Source organism: Sylvia atricapilla, chromosome 2 (genome assembly GCF_009819655.1).
Source record: "Sylvia atricapilla isolate bSylAtr1 chromosome 2, bSylAtr1.pri, whole genome shotgun sequence".
Lineage (NCBI taxonomy): Eukaryota > Metazoa > Chordata > Aves > Passeriformes > Sylviidae > Sylvia > Sylvia atricapilla.
In genome coordinates, this window is record NC_089141.1 from 11,443,517 (window position 1) to 11,468,399 (window position 24,883).

The window sequence follows — 24,883 nt, forward strand, 5'->3', positions numbered from 1 at the left end:
GGGCATTTTACAGAAAGCGTTGGGCTTTCAAACTAAAAAAGTGCTTCCACAGTGGGAGAGACGAGCAAGTGACACATGCGGGAAGCGAAGCCGGGATTTAGGAGTTGGTGCTCTCTTGGAAAGGGGAAACGAAGGTTAGCACCGTGACAGTGCAGATGCTCTCCTGAACTGCTGGACTTGTAGTAGCATCTCTTTACAGAAAATATGAGGGTCCTGAAGGTGTTCCGCACAGAGATTTGAGTGCTTCGGGCTTTCAGGACTTTACAATTGTTGCATCTTATTTAGCTCTCAATTCTGCAGTTCTGGCAGAGGGGGTGGAGTTCACAAGTTTTTGCTGTATATGCCTACTTGGCTGCTACTGTTCAAAGTATAACACAGTAAAGTTGCTCTTGTAATTATCATTCAGACAAGGAACATTACAGCAGGAAGTTAAAAAATTAAATTGTGTGAGGAGGGTCAGCTCTGAATGATTTGTTTAGCTGTGTTTCCAAGAACCTGAAAGCTCGATGTGACTGAAATAAATTCTTTATTGTAAGAGGCTTTGCTGAAGGTGGTGTACTAAATGTACTCTGCTAAATGGTGTGAAGGCTTCACTGCTAAGTTTGATGGGTTTCTGGTCTTGTTGGTTTGGTTTGACCTCAGCAAGCTGACGGATGTAATACCTGGAACAGGTTTGGGATGTCATTAGTGCAGCCTATAAAATACCTGTCACATGTTCCATACATATTTCAGCCATCAAGTCTCTCCCAACTGGCATATCAGAATGGCATTTGCCTCTCTACCGTAATGTTTTCAGCAGTGTTGTGTGTCCTTTCCTCCCAGAGCAGCTTGTTTCTGAAATTTTTTATCTAATTTGTCAATTCCTGCCTACCCCCTTTTAGGGTTTTGTATTTAAACAAAGTGCTTGTGCTAGGGCAGAGTTGCTCCCTGCTTTTCACTCGTGAATAACTTCTCTTCATCCCATGAATTCCTTCTGACTGCTCTGGGCCATATGTAGGCTCAAGAGCAATTTTGTGCTGGTTTGCATAGATAGTCTGTATCAAATGGGAGGGAATTGTTCTGTGGGGATGCTCAGGCGCTGAAAATGTTACATTTTTGTCATTTGACAAAATGACAATGACACATTTTGTTCACTGAGCTGTTACATTTTTCTTTCTTGAAACTTGTGTAGCTTTGTTCTCAAAGAGAGCTTTGTTCAGACTTGCTCGTGGGCTGAGGCACCACAGCCCACTGCATGTGGGGTTTTTTTTTTCTTTTTTAAAATGAAATTGGTATTCTGCTTTTAATACTTGTAACAGTTGTAATCATCTTGCTTTTTTTAAGAAATTCTCTGCTCTCCATCCACTCAGCTCTCCTGTGGAGAAGCTCAGGTTCTTGTGGATAATGGAATATAAATGTTTAAAGAGTGTCTGTTGTCTCTGCTTTGGATGAAACCTGACCTGTTTCTGATACTGAATGACAGCAGATCCATGCAAAGGCATTTTTGGAAATGAGCTTCATATGATCAGGACTTCAGTTCCTACCTCTATAAATTATTTAAGCCATCACAGTTTATTTGGATTGTTATAATATTTAATGATTTGCTTTTTGGCATCATTTAAAATCACCTTAGTTTGTGGTTAGTTATAATTTCAAATATGAAGGGAATTTTGAGATACAAGCTTTAGGAGATCTGCTATGGTAATTCTTGAAAAGAGGAATTTTCTGGTTTTTCTGCTTGGGGAGTGGAAAGTGGAGTTGTGGAATGATGGAAGTACTTCGTACTCCTATTTAATTTAGTGACTATTAGTAGATATCATTGCCAGTTCCTCAAAATACTCACTAGAGAGCCACAGTTGCCTTGCTGTAGGATCTTTTTGTGCAAAAGAAATTGGCAGTTAAATGAACACACTTAGCAGGTAGGGATGTTCTTTGTTTGCTTTTAATGCCTTATCCTGTTATGTCCTTGTAAGTCTTACTCATGCTTGAAATTGCTCCTTATTCTCTGTCAATCAGCAGGGCTGTGGGAGCTGTTGGTTTAACAAGCACTGAAATCTTGTAGCTGGATGTGTCATACTCCTCTAACTTGCAAGTTTCCTTCTGTGCTGTGGCCTGGCATTATTATTTGGGATAAGTAGTGTGTGGTGGCTGTCCAGATCTGTGAAAGGGGGGTGGGCCAAGTGTGAGAAGATGGAAAAGGGGAAGATAATGAGACTGAACACAACACACTGAACAGCCAGGCTGCTGCCTTCTCTGTACTCTAACGAATTTTTTTCCCTTTTTTTTTCCTTCTAGGAGTGACAAGACCTTGGCTCTGAAGTCTCTTTGCCAGTCTCCTTGGGTTGCTCTGGCCTGCCCACATTATTCCTGTAGCTGTGGTGGCTCTGGATGGCTGGTGAAGAGGGATGTTCAATCTAATGGCCAATTGCTGCAACTGGCTAAAACGGTGGAGGGAACCTGTCAGGTAAACATGGGAAAGTATTTTACATTTCTCACCTTCCCAAACTGTGTTTCACCTCTATTTTATTCATTGTCTCAAATTTGATCACGTCCAGCGTCTCACCCACCAACACCCCAAGTTCTTTCTAAAGTATAATTTGTTTATTTTTGGGGCTCTTTTCTCAGAGGTATCTTGCTCTCCTGGAAGAACTTGTATAAATTCTACTTCGTGTTTGATACTATTACAGTTTCAAGTTTGCAAATAGCAATGTGTTTTAGAATACCATCACTTAAAGAGGCATAAAATTGAGCAAATTGATTTGACCACCGAGTCTTTGCGAGTAGGAGGAAGAACTGAGGTATATACACATAAATACGGTTTTCCTGGGGCTTTTAAAATCCTCTCCTAGTAAAAATATTAACCTATATATCAGTTTGCTAATAAACTGTGCATTCCTAGCACCACTGGTTTGCACATTTAGAGTCTAGAAACAAAGGCATGGTTAGTCCCATATATTTCCAGCATCTGGTGTTGTCTACACGAGTGTTGTGCACTGTGTGGTGTTTTTCAGACACACTGATGGAGACAGAAGTAATTCTCTAATACAGGAAAAACTTAAAGGCAGAGAGATGGTAAAAATACAGGGGAATGGAACTGCAATTCCGGAAATTGTTAAAAGGATCATGACCACATCAAATAAAATTTAAAGCACCGTGAAATTAAATTGCAGCAGGCAACTACCAGTTGAAAGCAGAATCATTGCCTCATGTGACACTTAGACCATGATTTGAGACTTTTTATTTCATACCTTGTTCTGCTGTTCTGTCCAATCTTATGATTGGACCTATTAAACACGAGGCATACAATAGTAACAGTGCCTTGGTATTTGGTTATCTCTTCCATCTAGTATTTGGTGGTAAATTTGCTGTGCATGTGTTTAAAAAATAGAATAAATGATGTGTAGCTAGAGGGGAAAAAAATTAAATGTCTTTGTCTTTTTTTTCTCCTTATGGAGGAAGGTGACACTAATAATGGTGGGTCTTGATAATGCTGGGAAAACTGCTACAGTCCGAGGAATTCAAGGAGGTAAGTGACTAATTTATCATCTAAATGGAGCACTGAGAGTCTCATTCCTAATTCTGAGTAATTTAAATCTGAAGATATTGCTTCATCTCTTCATGTATCCCTCCCTCCCTTATTGTTGAAGGAAAATGTTGGTGGTTGTACCATCCAAATATCACATCTTAACACAGACATTACAATGGACCATACATTCAGTGGCCTTGAATTTTTTTCTCTTTTTTCCTTGTGTGCATGTGCTGAAGTTGCTTTCACGTGACTATTTCAGTAATGTGCACACAGCAGTAAACTTTATGTAAAAATCAGTGTTGTAACCAAGCATACATAAGCAGAAAAGGTTTAAAAGAAGGAAATTGGCGTGTATAACATTAAGGATGGTTCTAGTGTTACATATTTTTTATCATTATTTATAATCAGAAAATGATGATAAATAAAACAGCCACTAAGAGACCACTCAGTTTTGAAGGGTACTTTGCCCTGGCTCAGGCAAGCAGGATATAATTTGAGATAAAACTTGTGCTAATGAAAACAAAAATTCTGTATTTTTTTTTTCCTCCACTTGTGGGATTGTCTTTCTAAATAACTTTCATCTTGTGCAAGAGCAAGAGTTTACTTAGTAGTGTTTTGGCAGACTTAGAGACTCCACCTCGAGTTTGTTTATTTGTGTTATGTAAGTTCACAGACTTGCTAAAGCACAAATAAAATCATGAGTAGTCTCTCCTAATCTTCCATCTTTGCCTTGGAAACAGGAGTGTTCCATTATTTAACTTTCCATTCTAGTTGAAAATCACCTTTAGTATCTTTACCATCTAAATATAACAGTTATTTCTAAAAGTCTTATTTTTCAGGGGAAAAAATGAGATAAAGGTGTGTATTTCTAGAGGGAAACTCAAGGGAAAAGATAGTTCTGATTTCTTTGAGTGTTCAGGACATTTTAGCCCTGGGGAATGCCCCTTTTGGCTGTCTGAAGGGTAGGAGCAAAAGGCTGGTGGGGATTCAGTTTCTGCACTGCTCTTCTGAGCTCAGTGCTTTTAGCCAGGCCTTCATTTTTTTCTTCTCAACAAGCTGAATTTGCCATGTTTCTCTTGCCTTGTGCTACCCAGCTGCATAAACCAGAGATACAATTATCTCACTAAGCCCTACAGGCACAGCTTAGTGGTGTGTGGTGAGTCCAGGCTTTCTTTGCCCTCTGGAAAGAGAGACAGCAAGTCGAAAAGTATTAAATAGAAATCTATAATTTTTTAACATATTGCATGGCAAATTAGAAAAACCCAGCAAATAAAAATTAGCAAACAAACAAAGGCTAAAACCTGGCCTTGAATGAAGCGAATCAAATAATTTACATCTCAGAAGAACATGGTTTCAGTCATTGCATCTCAGCCCTTGGTTTGAATTTCTGAAGCTGTTCTGGCAACCATGAGGGTTAAAAAAATAAATTGGGCAGAGCACAAGAGTTTCCAAGTCATAGTGCATTAACTGTTTTGGTTGTTTTCCTTCTCCAAGTTGAATTACTGCCATGTAAATGAGAGTGGAAGTGAAGATGCAGTACAGTCACCACCACTGCAATGGAACTGTGGTGTGAAATATTAAACTCTGCCTTTTGGGCCTCTCTCTCTTCTCCTCTCTTCCCACTCCCCCAGTGCTCCTATTTAAATTGATGTAAAGTAACTAGCTGAGAGACTAGTTCATTTAAAAGAAGAGAGGGAAAATCTCCATGTAGGCAAAAATGTGGTCAGCAATATTTAACAGGGAGGTTTCGCTCCTTGTTTTTAAAATACAAATTTTGCTACAAAAATCTCACTATAAAATCCTCTTTAAACTGAAAGCTTTCTTATTTGACAGAGTCTCCTGAAGATGTGGCTCCCACAGTTGGGTTTTCCAAAATTGACCTTAAACAGGGACGCTTTGAAGTCACCATCTATGATTTAGGAGGCGGAAAACGAATTCGGAATATCTGGAGGAATTATTATGCTGAGTCCTACGGTGTCATATTTGTGGTGGATTCCAGTGACATTGAAAGAATGGAAGAAACAAAACAGGCCATGATAGAGGTTTTAAAAAGCCCTAAGATATCAGGAAAACCTGTGTTAGTGTAAGTAATGTAATAAGTGTTCTCCTAATAATCTGAAATTGGGTGAATTTAGACCTAAAGAACTATTTCTGTTGTAACTAATACTGATGTAACTTTAGCACTAGCCAATATTACAGTTAATTTTATGGTTTTATGTTTTACTTAATCCTTCTCAGGGATATTTATTTCTCTCCTCTTCCATTAGCCATAGAAAAATAACAAGGTGGGATTTTTTTAATGCTTTGAAATTCTAATATTACTTGAAATGCCAGGTGAAAAGGCTTTACAAATTTGGCATGACAACATGATGTAAAAATATTGTTGCTACTTAATTAAATGGTAAATGGTTGTTTATACTCAGCAGTAGTGTGATCTCTCAGCAATAAATGTCTTGTTCACTTATCACATGGTGCTGGTGGTACATGATCAGCAAAATCCCTTTAAAGGAGGCTTGCTTTAATTGTACTGGCCACGTGCTTTTTCTCTGTTTAATAGGGTTTGAAAAATATTGGAAAGAACTTATTTTATTAAATTCCACACCAAAAATATTTGATAACAAATGCTCTTTTGAAGTTGAAAAATAAACTCTGGAAGTTTAAAATGGTTTATCAAGTCAATATCTTTGTCTGGTGAGCATAAGACCTCCAGAATGCATAAATTGCACATCATTCCTGTGCTGTCGTAAGGAATCTGTACAGGTAAGAGGAGAGGCCTCTTATTTTCATGAAATAGTGACGCTCTGCTGGTTTGAAGCTGAATCTGGTTAATTGTGTTGATGAAGTTGAGGGCAGTTCAACAAAGTAATGGTGTATATGTTGAAAATAGATTAGATTTCACCTTTCATTGCACTGAATGTTACTGGCACAGAGAAGGCAGTAAATCCAACTTGGTTTAACTCAGATGTGTTTTGAAAATGCAGCTGTGACAGTGGAAAACTGTGCTGTGTTTTTTAATGAAATACAGCTTTATTGGAGCGGGGGTTGAGTTGTATTTTGGCTTTGTTTGATTGTTCTGATGGGGTTTTTCTTTGTAGCAATGTCTATGCTCTAATCCTATAGTGGAGTTTGTTTGGGTGGCTGACTGGACCTGCAGAGAATCACTCACTTCCTGGATCTTGATGCTTCTTTTTCAACACTATCAGTGGCTAATCAGAAGGCAGAGTGTATTTATTAATTGCTGTCATGGTGACTAAGTTTGTTGATGCTATTATTTTTTATTAGATTTAACATCAAGCCTTTGATCAGAATTTGCTTTTGCAGTGTCCCAGTTCTGTGGAGAGATCCAGCAGCTTTTTGGTTTATGCTCCCTGTGTGAGCCTGCCTCTTAAGAACCCTCTCCTGTCTTGTCAGATTTCTGAATTTATGCTGAAAGTTAGCATTTTTTAGTATTGCATTGATTTTGATGTTCAGATTTTGTTTGTGGGTTTTTTGGTTTTGTTGGTTTTTTAAATAATGAGATACTTGCTACCCATGTAGCAATAAGTTCCCTAATAACTTGCTACATTTTTAATTAGTGCATTTTAATCTATGCAGAATAGGCTGAATTGCCCATAAAATTGGACATAAAATTGGCACTAAGTACTCTGTCTTACAGAAATATGGGAATATAAGAAATCTGATGTTCAGTGTGAGATTTTCTACAAATCTAATTGCTGCTTTCCCATGTTGTTGTTGATTGCTACACATGGATTCTGCCCACAGAATCATTTTAAGACAATTTTCTTCAAGTGTTGATAGTATTGTCTTTTGCGGTATAAATTACTTTGAGATGTTAAACTTGTCATTTGGGGTTTTTTACTGTTCAGTGTTATCACCTAATTTATGTTTATGGGGAAATTCTTCTGGCAGCATCCTCAGGATTTACATAGGTACGCAAGTTTTAGATTTTCTTTACTTAGGGTTATTTTTGTCCTTTCCTTTATCAGAAAGGAGCACACAGACATTATCTTATGCAGGCAAATAAATTCTGGTTTTGTTTGGGATTAGTTGTGTTTGTTTTGAGTCTTTGTTCTGGTTTTGGGGTTTTTTTTTTTTAAGTTGACATGGAACATGTGCAATGGGAAATGCAAGTCCATGTGTTGTGACTGATACTTTATAGCAAGAAAATTTTTGGGAAGGTATTTCGTTAGGAGAAAGCTACTTTCTACCTGCTATTTTGGTGATAAGGGATTATAGCTATTAATATTTCAGTTTTTCTCATAGAACACTTGCAGCTGGGCTTTAATTTGTTTGGTTTTCTGCATATTTATGTTACTGCTGATAACACTGGAAAGTTACTTTAGTGATTACTGCAAAATTGCTGCTATTAATAATTTTGAATGCTCAGTATCAAATTCGGTGTACTCTGTAGTTCAGACTATTATTTCATACTGTTTATTTTCAGTTAATTGTACCCCCCATCAAGGAGAAGGTTTCCACAAGTCTTTCTCACTTGCCAATTCTCCAGTGTGCTTTATGTATTTTGCCTTTTTCTAACCACTTTACAGCTGGAGGTGGTCTATTCAGGTAACTGTTTTCTTAAGTATTAAAACTTGGATTTTGAAAACTTGAGGTTTGTTCCATGATTGAAAGTACAGCTCTTGTTTATTGGCTAATTTCTACTCTGCCCTTGGAATATAAAGGTATTTTTAATATATGCAGTTAAGGGGAGTTTCATTTAGTTTCAATGTTTTTATCATTTAAGTTTATTTTTTCTTGCTACTGGGTAAATAATATTTTTCACTTTAAGATTCAGGCATTTGATTGTATTTTGACAAGAGTTAATTTCAGTTGCAGTTTTAATCTGGGATGGAAGGAATCCAACTACTTCTAAATATCACAGTATGAAAATTAGTTCGATAGTAGATTAATTTTTTTACCCACTACATGTGGGGAAAAAAAATATCCAGTTCACTTGGTGTCTTGTTGAGTTGCAGTGCAGTTTGTTCTGCCTTCTCTGACTATCCAAATAAAGTGGTATTGATTGTATCTTTGCACAGCACAAAGCAGTTCAGGACGTTTCTAGTTTACTGTTTGGTTTTACTGTGGAATTTTTTTTTAGTTTCTTTTTGGAAATAACTTTTTTGTCTAAGTCACATTGCTATTGTCTGTTAAATTGTGTGGAGAGCTATTTCTCATTCAGTTCCAAAAGGAGTTAGCTACAGGAAGCTCCTTCCAAGCTAAATCATTCTCTGGTTCTAGATTATGGGGGAGGAGTAGGGGGTGTAAAGATGGAGTTTTCTTTTTTAGTCTATTTTTTTGTTAATTTTTGTGCTAGCAAAAGTGAGACTGCAAATGTGACTGTGTATTTAGGTAGGATGAGCAGCATTGAGAATGTGCCTTGTGAGTGTGCAATTAAGGATCATATTCCCCTATCCTGGTAGGCGTCTGCCTGTGGATCTGAATAATATAAGTATCTCTGTTTATGAAAAGTTGATGAACTTTTTCTATAGAGGTAGTATTGAAGCATTCCTGATAAGTTTTCTGACCACTTATTTTGTTTAGGCATTCTATTCTGGATTGTTACTAATGGTGTCTGCTTCATGTGTGGACTTGTTTTATAGAGTTTCAGATTCCTGGGGGGAAAAAAAAAAACATTTAGAATTAGTGCAAGTAAGTATAAATGGTAAAAAACCCACAAGGCAATTAAAAATACTTATTATTATTTTGTGAAAAGTAAATAAAACATTTTTATGAATCCTGTCTTTGAGATTAACAGTATTTTCAATGATTCCCAGCAGTACAGGGAGTTTGTTGCCACACTGTTTTAGTTTGAAGAAGCAAACTAAACTTTAGAACTTCTAAACTTTGAATAAGTTCAGAAGAACCAAAAAGCGTCACTTTTGTCCTTTGATCCTTTCCTGCATTTCAGTGTTTCTGTGCAAACCATAAAAGTCTTTACTCTGTTTTGAAAAATGGTTGCAGTTTTTCCTGAGAGCTTTACTGAAGGGAAAGTGGGAAGAAAAGTGAAGCAGTTGAGGGATCCCATGAGTGCTTTCCCAGATCAGTTTGGTGTGGAAGAATGATCCATATTTCAGTCAGCTCATTTCTTGTGTCATCTGCAGCATGGACAACACCAGCAGCAAATTGCTTTGCAAGGGTTTCTTTTTTTATACCTGACTGCAAGCCCAAACTTTTCTTTAGATACTTGAGTATATTCTTGAGTGTTGTTCATGCACATTTCTATGTTGTTGATCATCTCCCCTTGCTCCTCCACCAGAACTGAGATCTGGATAAAGAGTTCTTTCACGTCTTTGATCTGATTCTCCAGATTGATTAGCTCTTTGTGCCTCTGCTCAATCTCTGACAGCTGAGCTTTAGTAATTTTGACTTCAGTGAGTAGATTTTCATTGAAAATCTCCCATTTTCCTTGTTGGAGCATGTCATTGACTTCCTCCTCAGACACCTCTTTCCCAGCTACCTCGAGCTGGCGGAGGATGAAGGTCCTGCACTTGTCCTGCTTGGCGGTGATGGCCTGGTTGTAGGAGAGCATGGCCTGCAGGTAGCGGTGGGACAGGAAGGTGTGCTGGGCTGCCAGGATCCTCACCGTGGCCCGGGCTGGCCCCTGCTCGTTTTCTGCTTTCCTCACCGTCTTTGACAACTCATCCAAACATCTGCGGACGTGCTCTGCTTGAACTTTGATTTCCCTTGCTATGTTAGATTCCTTCTTGAGGACGCTGAATCTCCTCATTGAGGACACGAGGCTTTTTTGTTGTTGGCTGAATTTATTGACTTCTTCCACCAGGTTATTAATTTCATTCTGGAGCTTCTGGATTTCATGCAAGTGCCTTTCAGTTATGGGCTCTTTTTCATAAATAATGGCCTGCTGTTCAAATTCCTCCTGCTCCTCTTCTTGTACAGTTGCACCATTGTTTTCCCCAGCTATCTGTAGTTCCTTTGCCCTCAGTCTGAGCTCTTGCAGACGATCTCTCATGGTTTTTGTGGTCAGGATTCTTTCCTGTTTATTGCTTTTTGTTGTTTATTTTTTTCCCTCTTGCAACACAGGAAGTTAATTCCAGTGTCTTTTTTGTTTGCCTTGTTTCATCGCACTGTAATCAAAAGGTAACAATAATTAATGTTAGGGGTTATATGTATAAATGAAAAGTAGTTTTGGAGATTAGAGCCACTTCCCTCTGCACCAAAGTAAAAGTAGCAATGAATTAGAAGTGGAGGGTGTTCTCAACAAGTTGTGATTTGTAGCCCAAGGCTGTTTTTGTGGTGAATTTGTGATGCAGAGCACAGAACAGAAGTGTGGAGAGGACTTTTATTTTGGGGAGGAGAGAAGTAAGTAACTCCAATTATTTTATCATTATTCTTTACTTGATGAAAACCAATCAACCTATAAATATTTTTGGAAATAGCAGTGAGTGTGGCTGTGCCAGTTTTGGATTCTCAGTAGTAAACATTTCAGTTTTTCAGATTGAGACAAACTTTGTAACAAAACAGTGTTCTGGCATGAATTTAAATTATTAATTTGGCCACACTCAAACTTTTCTCCATATTCCCTTGCCTTTTCTTGCCTGGGAAGTTAGCAACTGAAGCAGTTAGCTACAACAAAACAGAACTAACAGAACTCTGATCATTTCAGCACTTTAATAATTTAACATGAAAATAAATTAATTTTTTATGTTTGAGTTTTTAGGTAGTTGAATCCATATCACTAATGTTGCAGCATGAAGATTTTCTGAGCCTTTTTTGAATTACTGTTACGTTGCCATTTACATTCTTCATACCATTGATGCAAATGTGCATTGTGAACCATAGTGGGCTACAATTCAGAGCTGTTTCCTATTTAACAGAAAGCAGATCTAGTTTTGTTTTATTCCCTAGCTGTTGCACAAGCTTTGCTGGAGAGATAATTAAGGGCAAGATATTTTCTAAAACATGCCCAATGGAAACTAAGTTCAACTATTTTTAATTATAGGGAAGAAAATATTTTTCTCAAACTCTACATAAATTGTTTCCTTGGACTGTGATCAAGAATGGAAAATGTCACTGAGAAGTAACATGTTCAGGACTAGAAGATGATGGGCTTTTTTACTAAGGGTCTTTTGGTTCAGTCAGATGTATCTTTCAAAGGGCCGTTCAAGCAGAAAGGTTAAACATGACAGTGTGTCTTCTGGCTGTTTCAGAGCTTTTAGGACTGTTCTCTGAAACAGTAGCATGAAATAGGTGCAACTCTTATTATACCCTGATTCTACAGATATTTTTTCTTAGCAAGCAAATGTAGGATTTCTTAATAGTATCCAAAAGATGCATTTTTAAAAACTGCAAAGGGTTTATGCAGTAACTTGTCAACATGCAAATGATTTTCTTGTGTTTGAACAGTTCCAAATGAAACTGCTGTGGTGTCTCTGCTCCCCTTTGCATATTTAAAGTATCTAAATAGATTTTTGTATAAGTCATGGAGTTGATCAGTGTGGACACATCTTCACAGAATTAAATCTGGCTTTCTGAAGGAGGATTAGCTGAAAAACAAAACTTGAAATGCTTCAGAGGTCAGTCATGAGAAAGAATGTTGATATTCTACCCTAATGTGGATTTTCCTTACCGCTCTTCCCCACCCCCACCTTTAACACCTTAATATTTGAATTTAGTGTTTGTTCATTCACATCAAGACAATCTCAAAAGCCTGGCAATCATCAGAAGTTACAGTAATGTGCTGAGACTTGTGATCAGACAAGTGGGCAAGTTATTTATTGGAGGATGTTATTCTGGGGTGGGGAAGATGCAAAATGTGTTAATTTCATGACAATAATGACTCTCTCCATTGCTGGACTTTTCTGTGGATGTCCCCATGGCAAAAGCCAGGCAGTTTCTCCCAGGTAACATTTTTCAGGAATTTTCCAGAGCTGCTTGGTACCACCAACAGAGAAAGTTCAGCTGGGGCATGTGAAAGGACCCAGGGCTGCAGAACAAGGCTTCAGAGAAGTGACCTGAAAATCTGTTCTAGTCCAGCCTAACACATCAGCTGACCCACATTAATTTAGCAGGGCTGGGGAAACCTGGGATTAAAATCAAATTCTAAGGGCACCATTAATACTTATGTTGTGAGATGACAAGAATTTCTTGTGTTTAAGAGAATTGGTGCATTGCTCTTGAAATAGCTGTGTTCCTTGGGGCTGGAGGGAGGAACCTCACACAACTGCAAAAAAAAATCTGCAAATATTGTTAAATATCAAAGAAGTGAGCAGAAAATACTGGAGATTTTTTTTCTTGTTTAAAGATCAGTCTCACAAAAGACTGGAATGTAAGCAATTGAATCTTAGTTTCATATCTTCTTTGCTGTTGGGCTTGCCTTCAAAGCCTGCCACTGAACAGGCTTGGCAATAATTGTGCTTGATTATACTGGCAGTTGGAACACATGCTGGTTTCAAAGAAATGAGGATGTCTTCATGACAGAGATAACCTTGGAAATTGTTGGCTTGCCTTCTTGAGTGTTCCACAACAAGCTCTGTTCATTTACTGAGTCCTTGTTTTGTCCTACATGTTTGTGTATAGGGGCACATCCTGTTTTTCTTTTGGTTGAGATGAAAGCACTTTCCTTGAAGTGTTTTTTCGGTAAAGGGCAAATATACCTATTCTTTGGAGTGAAGGGAATATGTGAACTGAAAGCACTCCAGTGACTTAGTGTGGTCCCTACATTCACTGCCTCTTGCAGTGTTATTACCATGCAAACCCATTGGTGATTAAGTTTGTTCTTCTTAAAGCATCTTTATTTATAGCTGTATGTAGTTATAAATAGTAGACAGGTTCAGAAATACAATTCTCACATCCTTGTCAAATATATTGTATGGCTACTGGAAGAGTCTTTGCCCTCTGATAACTTGGCTGTGTTGCTCCTCAGGAACAGGGTTATATGAATCTCCCTATTTAAACAGATGCCATATGGGACTTGGGAAGTCTTGATAAAGACAATTACCTCAGCACATAGACTGGGGAAATAATGGATCCAGGCAGCTGGACCACCATTAGAATCTCTCATGGTGATAAAGTATGTCCAGAATTCAAAGATAATGAGATTGACAGAAATGAAATCTTTTAAATTGTCATCTCCTTTTAGAAAAAAACCAAACAAAACGTGGCAAGTTGAAAGGTCCACTTGCTTAATTGCAAATCAAGCACATAGAATATGCTTCCACGTGTCTGATAAATTTATCAGTAGACCCAGGAAACATGGAGCCTACATCCAAAACTAAGATCTGGGCTACATTAAGTTAAAAGACATAATTGGATATGTAAGGTAGGAAAGTTAATCATACGGAACTCTTTTGTTTCTGGTTGTAATTGGGTTTAATGGCTTCTTATTTGCCATTTTGCTGGATTGTTTTATTTCCTCCCCAGTCCCCAAATTACCGGAGCCTCTTGTTAATTTTAATTTCTGCTTTTGGTTAGTATTGGTTATTCAGCATTTTGATTGAAATGCCTGACAGCAGATGCTCTGTTTCTGTTTGAGCTTTGATACCATTGGCCATCTTACCTTGGTTTTAACATCCTGCAGAGAAGAGGACTTGCAGGCAATCAAGGAACAGAATCCTCTCTTCAAGAGCTCTTTGAGATGTATGACCTGTGTTCTGGTTCTTACTGCCTTCTTTACCTCTACTGAAACTGATGGGTCTTTGTTTGTTAGTGGTTCTTTTTGATTTTGGAAGGATTTTTTTGTTCGAGTTTTTGGGTGGTTTTTTTTTGTTGTTTTGTTTAGTTTGTTGTTTTTGTTTTTTTTTTAATGATTGCACCAAAAATAAGGATAGGTTTGTTTTCCAGACCCTTGGCTATGAGTCACTTAAGGGCATTGGGTAGACGATGCTTTCAGGCAACATATCCCAAAGGAATTTCATGTTACATGTAATCCTAAACATTTGGTTTTGTATTATTATTTTTTATTCATTTCCAAGCTGCAGTGAAATTACATGGCAGCTCTGTCATGTGATGCCAAGAAACCCATCTAACGTTTCTGCAAGCACAATGGCAATGAGTAAATCTTGGAGTCATACTCTGGAGCTTGATTACTGCTTCAGTGTCTTAAGTCAGCAACAAAAAATTAATGATGGATATAAAAAAATAGTAAATATAAAATAAAAAAGTAAAACAGTATATATGGATATAAAATATTAGTAAATGGATATAGTTCAAAATCTATATATAGATTATTATAGTAGTCTTTGTATGGTATAGTATATTATAGTAGTCTTTGGGGAAAACTGGTGGTTCGAGTTGAAATTCGGTTTGTGCTCCCATGTTCTCACAAGGAAAGAAGAAACTTGTTTGGCAGCATTTTGGAATCTTGCCCTGTTACTCAAAGATGTATCTGAGGTAACTAAAGTAGGATATCTTGTTATAATTTACCTTTATTTTCTCATTTGTTTAAAAAGTTTCCTTTTACTTAAATACACTGTAAACAAACGTGCATAAACTAAGGATTATGAGACACAAAGTGGCTGGATGAAAATACCCTCTTAAGCATCTCTGTTGCAAGATAAGTCCTTAGAAAAACATACTCAAAAATAGTTTTAAGTTCAAGTTTCTGTTTGTGGAAAGTGTGGGAGTGGTTCAACAAGAAAATACCAAAGGCAGAGAGCTTGCCCTTCCTAAAAATAGGCCACAGATGAGATGATAATGCAAAATCAGTAACGCTTTCAGCAAAGGGGATGATCACATCTCTCTGGGCAACCTGTGCCAGAGCCTCACCATCCTCACAATAAAGAATTTCTTCCTAACATGTGATCTAAATCTTTCCTCTTGCATTTCAAACACTTCAGCCTTGTCCTATCACAGTGTAAAAACTTGCCCCAAGACTCCCCAGGGAGACCAAAATTACCAGCACGTACAAGAATAGAAATGCTCCATTTGAAGAAAGGTAGCTTGAGAATTCTCTAATTAATGTGAAATGGACTATGGGAGGTGGAGAAATGTGGATATTGAGTAAACCCAAGAAATTCAAATGTAGTAAAGCAGATCTGAGTATTCAAAGAATTCATTAGGTGGGGAAGAATTAGGCAAAAGTTATTGCAAAAGTGTAACCAAATCATGCTGCTCTGGAGTGAGTTTTCCAAGAGATATGGAGAGGGGTAAAACAGACTTAAAATACTTCAAGATGTTTTTGGGCCTTTGCCCACAAATCTGTAACACAGTCATGCTGTAGGAGATGTAGCTGTCTTGTGTTGGTGTTTTGCTATTTTTGAAGTATTTGATTCGAAGCTACATACAGTGAATCAGCTGCAAATCTGAGCTTGTTCCTTGGGAGTTTTGAAATCTTGCTTAGGATTGTGTGGCTGCAGGTGTAGACTTGAGGAAAAGCATCTACCAGCGTTTCCATATCTGCAGACATTCCTGCTGATACTTTGGGTAATAGGAGGTGAGGAGTTCATGCTTTTGCAGTGACATAAATCCCAGTGAGGGTGATGGACACTGCACCTCACTGACAAAACAATGATCTCAACTCTGCAAGTGGTCTAGTCTGCAGCTAATCCTCTGTAATGGGTAAGAACTTGATGTTTTGATGGAGATTTTTTCACCTCTTGAACCAGAGATTTGCTGTCAGTAGTTAAGAGTCCTCACAAACCTAGAGGTCACAGAAACCTAGAAAGAAAGTGATGATCTCCTCTACCCAAAGATCACATCATTAAGGTCCAAATATTGATATATTTTAAATCTGTATTTGAAAATAAAATAGGAGCAAAAGAAAGGGCTGCAGCAGGACAGAGTGCAGGTGGAATTGTTTCCATTTAATAGGATATATAGTTTGAACTCAACAGCTTTGTATTGCTCTAAGTGATGTGAGAGATTTGTCTTCCTGACAATAGGACTGCAGACTCAGAATTTGTGCTGTGCACCATCCCGCCTGCTTTACATTCACATTTCATCTCTGTCACACCACAGAGCTGCCTGTCACAGCCTTGGAACTCACCTGTAATAAATATAAGGCAGGGTTTTTAAAAAACATATAGGCAATTTGACTATACTTAGTTTGCCTAGGGTTTGATATATCAAGCTGAAATAGAGATGAAGAAAGCAATTTACTTTTTTTTAAACCTTGTCCAAAAATATATTGCTATATCATTTATTACCATTTGTTTGGAATTACACATCTGGAAGCTGAACATAACTTGCTTTAGGTGAGCTCAGACATCGTTGGCTGCAGCCTGTTTGACTAAGAGGTGGGACCGAACTGATAGCAGAGCAGCGTGTGTCAAGAAACAGTAAATCAAGAACCCGTTTTCAGTAAATAGGAATATGATTCAGACCTGTGGTGAGAATGAGGGCCACTAAACAAAATGAAACCAGTTATAATTGCTGGTGTTCTTGTGACCAGATCAAAAGCTAATATGAGACTGGAGTTGACTAGAGATACTGTAAACAGAAGGAGTTCAGAATCTTAGTTTTAACTGTTCTCTCATTTAAATGTGACCTGGAGGAACTGTCTAGGGAAAATGGCGAGTTACAGAAATGTCTCGTAGAGCTCCTTGAAATTGCATGAAAGCAGGCCGATTATCTTGTAGTACTTTATTCACCTTCCCCCCCCAATAGTTTGCCGTAATAACCAAAGTATTATTTTGCATAAGAATTGAAGGCATGAATTTAAATAAGTCCCTTTATGTGAGAAAGAGCCACGTGTCAACCATCAGATTTACTGATAGGTTTGTAATTGTTGTCAGCAACCCAGAGGGAGCAGGGGCTTGAAATGCTAAAGAGGAATGTACTTGAAGATCTGTTAACACTTCCATTTGGAAGGCAATCTGCCAAAATCACCTGATAGGGCAGACTCAGAACTTCATCAAGAGTGCCTTTCGTGGGCCACTTGAAACTGTTGGTCTGTTCTCCTATTTGTTTGTTAAAAGCATGGATAGTTTTGTTTTCCATGACTTCCTCAAAATGCTCGTGAACTGACAATAATTGAAGAAGGAACAAGCAAAACAAGCAGACAAGTCACTTATTTTTGCCTCTGTGTGGGTCGGGAGTTTGACTTTCATGGATGTTAACAAAAGCAAAGCATAGACAAAGCTCTTCATGCTGCATCTGCTGAGGCCTCACTTCTCTGCAATAAAACATCCTTCTGATGTCCACATGATTGCCCAAGAAAAAGGTTAATGGATGAGAGATAAAAAATCTAAAGGGAAAAAGAGCAGAGCAGTGTTTTTAAATAGCAGATTCGCTGTAGTGTGAAGAATATGGCATTGTTCTTTCCCCTTGTTTAGACTGCTGTTAATTTCAAAGGTTCTGTCTTTGTTTTCCCAGATAATTCCATCCCTCAAAGCTATGGCTTCTTGAAGTAGCCTTAAAGACTAATTCTTGATCTTAGGTAAACAATTCTCATAAAGATTCATTTTCCTACAGTTGCTTTCAATCATGGGGATCGTTCTTATGTTTGTAATATTTTGATCTCAGAGATGCTTTGCTCTTTGAATTTTGATGCACTCTATGCAGATCTGACCCAAAATTTTGGGGTTTTGATTACTGATTCAGAGTAAATATAACCCCCAAAAATAGCATACCTGAGACATTTTTACAGATTTTGTATTGCAAAGTAAACTTTTAATACTGCTTTGGTTTCTGTTGGCGGGTTTTTCCCTCTTTGCTCAGTAACTGAGATTTTATAGACAGGTCAAAGGACTTCCATAGTATTCAGACTTTGTTTTTCTCTGGCAGAAGTGACTTCTAACAGAAATATTGTCACTGAGCTGTAGATGTCAGTTGTGCCAGTGCACACATAACACTCCCTTTCCACATTGTTTCCCGTGACTCTTAAAGTTCAAAAGCTCTCCAGTTGCTTAGAAAAATCCTACTTGATCTAAAAGCAGTAGGTGCCAACTTTCTCTTTATTTCTTGCATGACGTACGTTTGTTACACTAAGACAATTCAAATATACTTTATGTGAAACTGAAATAAGCCGAGCATGATTTTATAGATGAAAGCTTCTTACTCAGCAAACTTAATATGATAAACTAACAGCCACTCTGCTGTGCTTTCAAGTATGTTTTGATATATACCTCCTACAGGTTTTTAAACACGAAAAATTGCTATATATGAAGTTCAACTCACTTGGAAAATTAAAATCCAAGTCTGTCTTTTAAGGTAACTGATGTATTTCCTAAAGAAGGGGGGCTTTTGCATAAAACTTGCCTGAAACCCTGGTGTTCATGTACAAGAGCAGCAGAGCTGTGAGTCCATACTCACCCACAAGAAATACCTAACTCTTTGAAAGGCAGACATACATTATTTTTATGTCTTGACACTTAGGCACATTCCCATTCTAAACCCTACTACAAAGCCTCTTTTCTGATATTTGCAAATTTAGAAACATTAAATAAGAGTATTTACCTCTGAATCCTGTGCTGGTGGCTTTTACCCTTTACACAGGAACTCCTGAGGTTAAGCTTCAGTATAATCCCAAAAACATTTTTCCAGAATATTCCCTGAGTAACGTGTCTTGAATAACATTCCATGAAGTATTTCCTTCATTCTTCTTGCTTCTAGTTCTTATATCAAAGTGTGATCATCCTCAGGAGTGGTAGAGTGAGAGAGAAACTGCCTTCTGCAACTGCAGACAGGCAAATTGATTACTTTGTGCCTGGGGAATCTGGTTGTGCCTGTTTGAAAGCCAGCCCTGCTGGGAGGCGGATCCCTCTGCAGTGCCCAGGAGCAGGAAGTGCCTTGGAGCTGCTCCCCTGAAAAGCTGCAAGTGGAGCAGTGTAAGCACAAGTGCTTCGCTTTCTTCTGCGCCAAAGCATGGAGGGAAAAGGAATTATTGAAGGTAGATGGATCTGTTTATGGGGGAGAAAAAAAAAGGCCCTGCAGAATAATGCATTTTGCTACAGTATCTTCAAAATACTTAAACTCCGTTTAGAAGTTTGACCTAAAGTCTGAAGTGGGCAGGGATGTCCAGCAGTAGATGGACCTCAGCAAAACCACCTCATTTCCTGGGGAGATTAGGCAGAGCCAACTGTTTGGATGTGCTGCTTTTCCATGTACAGCACCTCAGTTGTATTTTTGGAATACAGTCAGTATTGCTGCAGAGAAAGTGGAAGTTAATTGACCGGAAAGACAAATATGACACCTTTCAAGGTGTTAGAGGTTAAAAATCAGCAGCTACTGTGAGCTGTGGGATGTTAGTGTCAGACTGCCACTGAGCTATGCAGCTTACCACCATTTCATTCTGCTTCAGCTGTGCTTTGTAGGCTGTGCAGAGCAAGAACAGCAGAAACAATGCAGTTATTTAATCTTCAGGTGAGAGAGGAATAGGCTGTGGCAACAAACACTGCTCAGAAATATTTCCTTCAATTAGATCTAGATGAATTGACAGCACTGCTGAGGAATGCTCTTTGAGACTAAGGCAGCACAGTAGGATTTTTCAGACTGTAACAAAATAGGTTATGTGGGGGAGAAAAAAAGTGGAAGTAATTGCTTCTAGCCTTTTAATTACTTTCTTGTATTGCATCTGAGTTTTTCCCTGGCCTAGCTTTGGTTTCGTAGCTAAATACTGAGAGGACAAGTCTTGTTCTAGCTGGTTGGTGAAAAGAAGCAGTGCCAGCATATTACAAACATACTGAAAATATCCCAGGTTCTGTACGTGCATTGAGCAGCAGTTTGGGGATCCCTGCACTACATCATGCAAAGCACTGTAGAAGTTCTCTCTTTAAGAAGTGGGAATTCATTATCAAGGAAGGGCGGGGAGAAGAGCTTTATGCTCTTTCTAGCTTTGCAGGCCAAACCAGCGAAGTTTGGATTATCAGTAAGACATAGAGATTTTTACTCCCAGGACAATGATAAATAAGTGGATGGTTTGAATGGTTTAACAAATAGTTAAGAATGGTGAAGATTGAGAGAGATTGGACATTTGAGATGCTGCTTTTCTATGGCCTCCTTCATAAACAAATTCTTCTTGCAAAGGAAGATGAAAGATTAGGTAATGAATCATAGCTCATGAGGGTAATGGTGACAAGGAGTGTAGGGGTTTGGGCTGTACATGCAACAAAGCTTTTTTTCCCTAATGTTTTTGATGCTGAAAAAAATCTCTTGGGAGTAAAATAATTAAGAATTGAAGCTCTCACATTGGCATTCTGGAGAATATGGAAGAAGAAGATCAAAGTGCTGACAAGTTCTAGTAACTATGGAGTGAATTCTTAGCACTGTTTCTTCCCAGCAAGGAATTAACATAAATTCAAAGTACAAGCTTTGGCCTAAGTTCCCTAAAGGTCATTTGAGTTAATGATAATGACTTGAGATTTCAAGAGGAGGACTATGATGTCTGGTTCCAAAACCTTCTGCCACTGAGCCTGTGGAAGCCAAATATTTGTCTTCTTATCCAGAAAATTGAGTCAGAGTTCCTATGTCATTGAAATATTGCTAAATTTTAGAGGAACATTATTTAAGCGAAATTCCTTTATTAGAGAGAAGCAAGTACAAACTTCTGATTTTCTAATGCTGTGCAGCACTTAGCTTGGATTAATAATGTTGTAGAAAGTGCAAAATAAGGTTGGACTGTATTTTTATACTCCTAAATGCATGTCTGTTTTCTAGAGCCCTGTTTCCTATAATATATAAGTGACAAGACAATTATCTTCATCTTATAAAATAGTTATTTTGTGAGTTATGTGGGAGTTATTTTGCTTTCCTTTATTTAATAAAATATGGGGTTTAGAGCCATTCATGCAAGTTCCTCCCTCTACACTTTAAGTTTTACTCAAGAAGAGCAAGTTCAAAACATTGTTTAGTATCAGAGAGAAACTCTGGGTACCAGGCAGAGCTGAGATGGTCCTGAAGCAGTTTTACACAGGGAAATGCTCAGTTTGGGAAGTTGCAAAAGTGTGAATTTCCATCTAGAGTCTCCAACAGATTGTCCTGTGTTGCTTCAGGTCTAAAGCAGGATGGTCTTTTATGTCCATTTTCTTAATTGTAAATAGGATTGCTTTCTCTAGAAATAACAGTAAGTTATCACTAAGCAACTTAGTGATTATCTAACATTAGTATCTACTGAAAATGGTGCATAGACTAACATGGCTATTAAGTAGAAAAAATAAAGCTGAAACAAGGAATTTAATCTTTTCTTTCTTAGTTTTCCCCTTCTTCTTCCTAGTTTTGTCACAAACTCAGGTTTTGGAATGTGAGAGTCTGTCTTGTGGCAGGATGATGAGTGTTTCTCTTCATCTTCCCTCTAGGCTGGCAAACAAGCAGGACAGAGAAGGAGCTCTGTCAGAAGCAGATGTAATTGAGTCCTTATCTCTGGAAAAGCTGGTTAATGAACACAAGTGTCTCTGTCAAATTGTAAGTAGATTTTAAGATGCTGTATTTTCTCATATCTGTGTAAAGCATTCATTAAGGTAGGAAATCGTGCTACATGGCATAAAACTGAAATTTAAATGCAGTATTCACTGTCCTGTTAAGAAAAAACCTAGCAGGAAGTCATTGTAGGAGGAGTCAAAACCAGAAATCTTTATGAAAGCAAATTAATATTGTTCAATATTTCAGATAATATATCCAAATTAGTAGTCCCTGAAGTTTTCTTTAAGCCTTTGTTTTAATCTTAGGTAGTGTCTTAGGTAGGGCTTTACTTCCACAATCTTTTTCTGATGGCACTAAAAAACATTTTGAAAGACAGTGCAGGTTATGTTGTTATTAACCAAATTAAGAAGGCAGTTTTACAAAACCATTTCAGCTTTGGATTTTAAAATTAAAAAATAATTTTAATTCAATAGGGAGATTTGTAAAATTTATAGAGCACTGCGTATTGCTATTATTTTCTCTAATAGCTGAGTTAGGGCAGGGTTTAGCTCTGTTTATTATGTCATGATTATTTGAGTGCTTTCTTTCAGTTAGTGCACTTTGCACATACAGGAGTCATAAAAATTAAAATTGCAAGTTTGTCCTTGTTTTTTTTCCAAGGAACTTCTGTGCCAAAAATATTTTCTTGAAAAATACTCAGTAAAAAAGACCTGAAAGATACTAGTGTATTCCAGTACAGCTGAATTGATTATTTATTTATATTTTATTTATATTTTCTGTTTGATTAGGAAAGACTCCAGAAAGACTGTTTCATACTCTAATGGACACCTTCTTTACCAGGTTCTTTAAAGATAAACATGGTCTCAAATTCCTTCAGTAGGATGACTCCTGGGACAATTTAAATAGAGGCATTGAGAAACAAGATAAAATGTTAGGCAAGGACCAAAAAACCTTTATTTTCTTCTTATTCTTTTAGTTAGTTTTCCACTGGATCTTGAAATTTCCCCAGAAAGTATTAAAGCAAATGGAAGGAGTAATTTGTCTTGCTGTTGGACAGTTTCAGTGAGAACGACCTTCCTCTTATTTAATACGTCTGTATATTCCATATTTCTAAATTTTTATGTTTTGTAACCAAACTGCAGCAACAATAATCTTGGCTCAAACTGAGAAGAGCATTGCCTCAGTGCTGACCAGTTTTGGCTGATCTCAGTTTTCTCAGAGAAAAAAGTTGCATACATCTTCTTTCTATACATCTCCTTCTTGAGTAGGAGGTTCTGCTGCAGGGTATTGCAGGGCTCCTTAGTGAAAAGGACTCCTATTTGAACCTTAATTTAAACATAACTGGTCTGAATATTTTTCTTCTGCTGTAAATTGTACATTCCATATCTGAGAGTGGTGCCATTTAAATGCTTGTCAGATGGAGAGAGCACTGAGAGTTTTTCAGATGTTGACATTGGAGTGTTGGTCTCATTTAATCTTCACAAACACAAATCCCAAACATGATCAGTGTGAAATATCATCTCTACATGCCATACACATAGATGGATCTATTCAGTTGTTATTCAGAGAATGTTTTAAAAGAGACATACAGCACTCCAAAACATTGTGGAAAACAGTTCCCAGGAGATCTTGAGAGAACATCTTTTCCCTATTCCAAGCTTGAATCAAGCCATGTCTCTTTTGTCCCAATTAAAGCCTATTTTATTGTCCTCCTAACATGAAAAATTAAGAGGAAATTATTCTTTTCCGATTTGCAATTTCACCTTATGTTTTTGAAGGCTATTATTCTATCTCCCTGAAGTGTTTTAATCTCAAGAGAAGCCTTCTTGGTCCTTCAATGTTTTCTTACCAGATATGTTTTCATAACTATTTTCAGAACTATTTTCTTAGTCATGTTTGCATTTATTTTTTAACAAATTTGCCTAGATCATGTTTCTCTCACTTGCTGCTGAGAGTATAATGACAAAAAGTTTTACTCCAATCGAGGTGCAGTGCCTGTTCTGAAAAATGAATTGGTTTGACAGCTTTTTAGACAAATTCACAGATTTTATTTATCCCCGAGGTGCTTATGAACTTGTTGAACTTTTTTTCATGAACTGAAACAAAGCTGATTCTCTTTCATCTCAGATTTTTTCATTTTGATTGAAAAATCTAGCGTGGGCTATTTATAATCCACATTTCGCAGTGTTTTACAAGCTTCACAGTAAACAGTAATTGTTCAGCTAATTTCTTGTTTCCAGTCAAGGAATGTGGTCTGAACCACAAATACTTTTTCCCTCCTTCTCTGTATATTTACAGGAACCTTGCTCAGCCATCATGGGCTGTGGGAAAAAAATCGATAAATCAATAAAAAAGGGGTTATTTTGGCTTCTCCATATCATAGCAAAAGACTTCGATGCCTTAAATGAGCGTATCCAGAGAGACACCACAGAGCAAAGAGCCCTTGAGGAGCAGGAGAAACTGGAACGAGCTGAGCGAGTCAGGAGGATACGAGAACAGAGGTATTTTCCTGTACTTCCTACTCCATCCCTTCCTCCCTTCTCTAAGATACTTGGTTCATTCCTGTGCATAGATCTTATGGGAACCAGTTATCTAGGATTTAAAGCTTACAGGCCAAGAGTCTTTCTTGAAGTTTTTTGCCTCTTCATCCCCTTTATTTGATTTGCTGCATGCTGGAAATGGACTGTGAATGAGAACAGTGGAATAAATTTGGCCTTACTAATAAAACTTCACAGAAGACTGACCTAAAAAATAATTCCTGTGATTTAATCTGAAGTTACTTTTTAAAATAAAGTATTAAGGTAGATTCTTTAACCTATATGTAAATATCGAAGAGTTGATATGAAAATTTATTCAACAGTATGCTTAATAAACTTCAGAATATCCAACAGGTGAGGCATGAAGGAACTAAAGATGATGCAGTGAGGGGAGGCAGGATAAGTGATTTATTACTCCCCTTCAAAGCCTTTTCTGGTCTTTAGCAGCCTGCTGTGGTGACTTGAAGAGCTGATGTGAATAGTTTTGCTGGGTCGCTCTTAAAATATTTGCTGAGCACCTCTGTCCTGTGCTCTGCCTTATATAGGCAGAGAATTTTGAGTCTCAGTTAACTGTGAGAAG

General features: G+C 37.6%; 2 protein-coding genes across 7 annotated transcripts in view; one reads left to right on the forward strand and one right to left on the reverse strand.

Moving 5' to 3' along the window:
- Positions 1–2,284: 2,284 nt before the first annotated feature.
- ARL13B (ADP ribosylation factor like GTPase 13B) overlaps positions 2,285–24,883 on the forward strand; it is a 30,219-nt gene continuing 7,620 nt past the window's right edge. For 5 of the 6 annotated variants that reach the window (XM_066340819.1, XM_066340820.1, XM_066340824.1 and 2 more), the window contains exons 1-5: positions 2,285–2,443; positions 3,435–3,505; positions 5,342–5,591; positions 21,703–21,808; positions 24,065–24,267. In XM_066340819.1, the coding sequence (XP_066196916.1) occupies positions 2,385–2,443; positions 3,435–3,505; positions 5,342–5,591; positions 21,703–21,808; positions 24,065–24,267 (689 nt within the window). In that variant the 5' untranslated portion in view covers positions 2,285–2,384. The remainder of the gene's footprint in view (positions 2,444–3,434; positions 3,506–5,341; positions 5,592–21,702; positions 21,809–24,064; positions 24,268–24,883) is intronic. The other variant, XM_066340822.1, reaches the window with a different exon arrangement.
- Positions 8,785–19,158, reverse strand: STX19 (syntaxin 19). The gene is made up of 2 exons (XM_066340825.1): positions 18,866–19,158; positions 8,785–10,596 (listed from the first exon to the last, which is right to left on the reverse strand). Exon 2 carries the CDS (start codon positions 10,479–10,481, stop codon positions 9,603–9,605), a length of 879 nt encoding a protein of 292 aa, XP_066196922.1. The 5' UTR covers positions 10,482–10,596; positions 18,866–19,158; the 3' UTR covers positions 8,785–9,602.

Excerpts from the sequence above, each read along its gene's own strand:
- STX19 (XM_066340825.1), bottom strand. The coding sequence starts at position 10,481 with ATGAGAGATCGTCTGCAAGAGCTCAGACTGAGGGCAAAGGAACTACAG.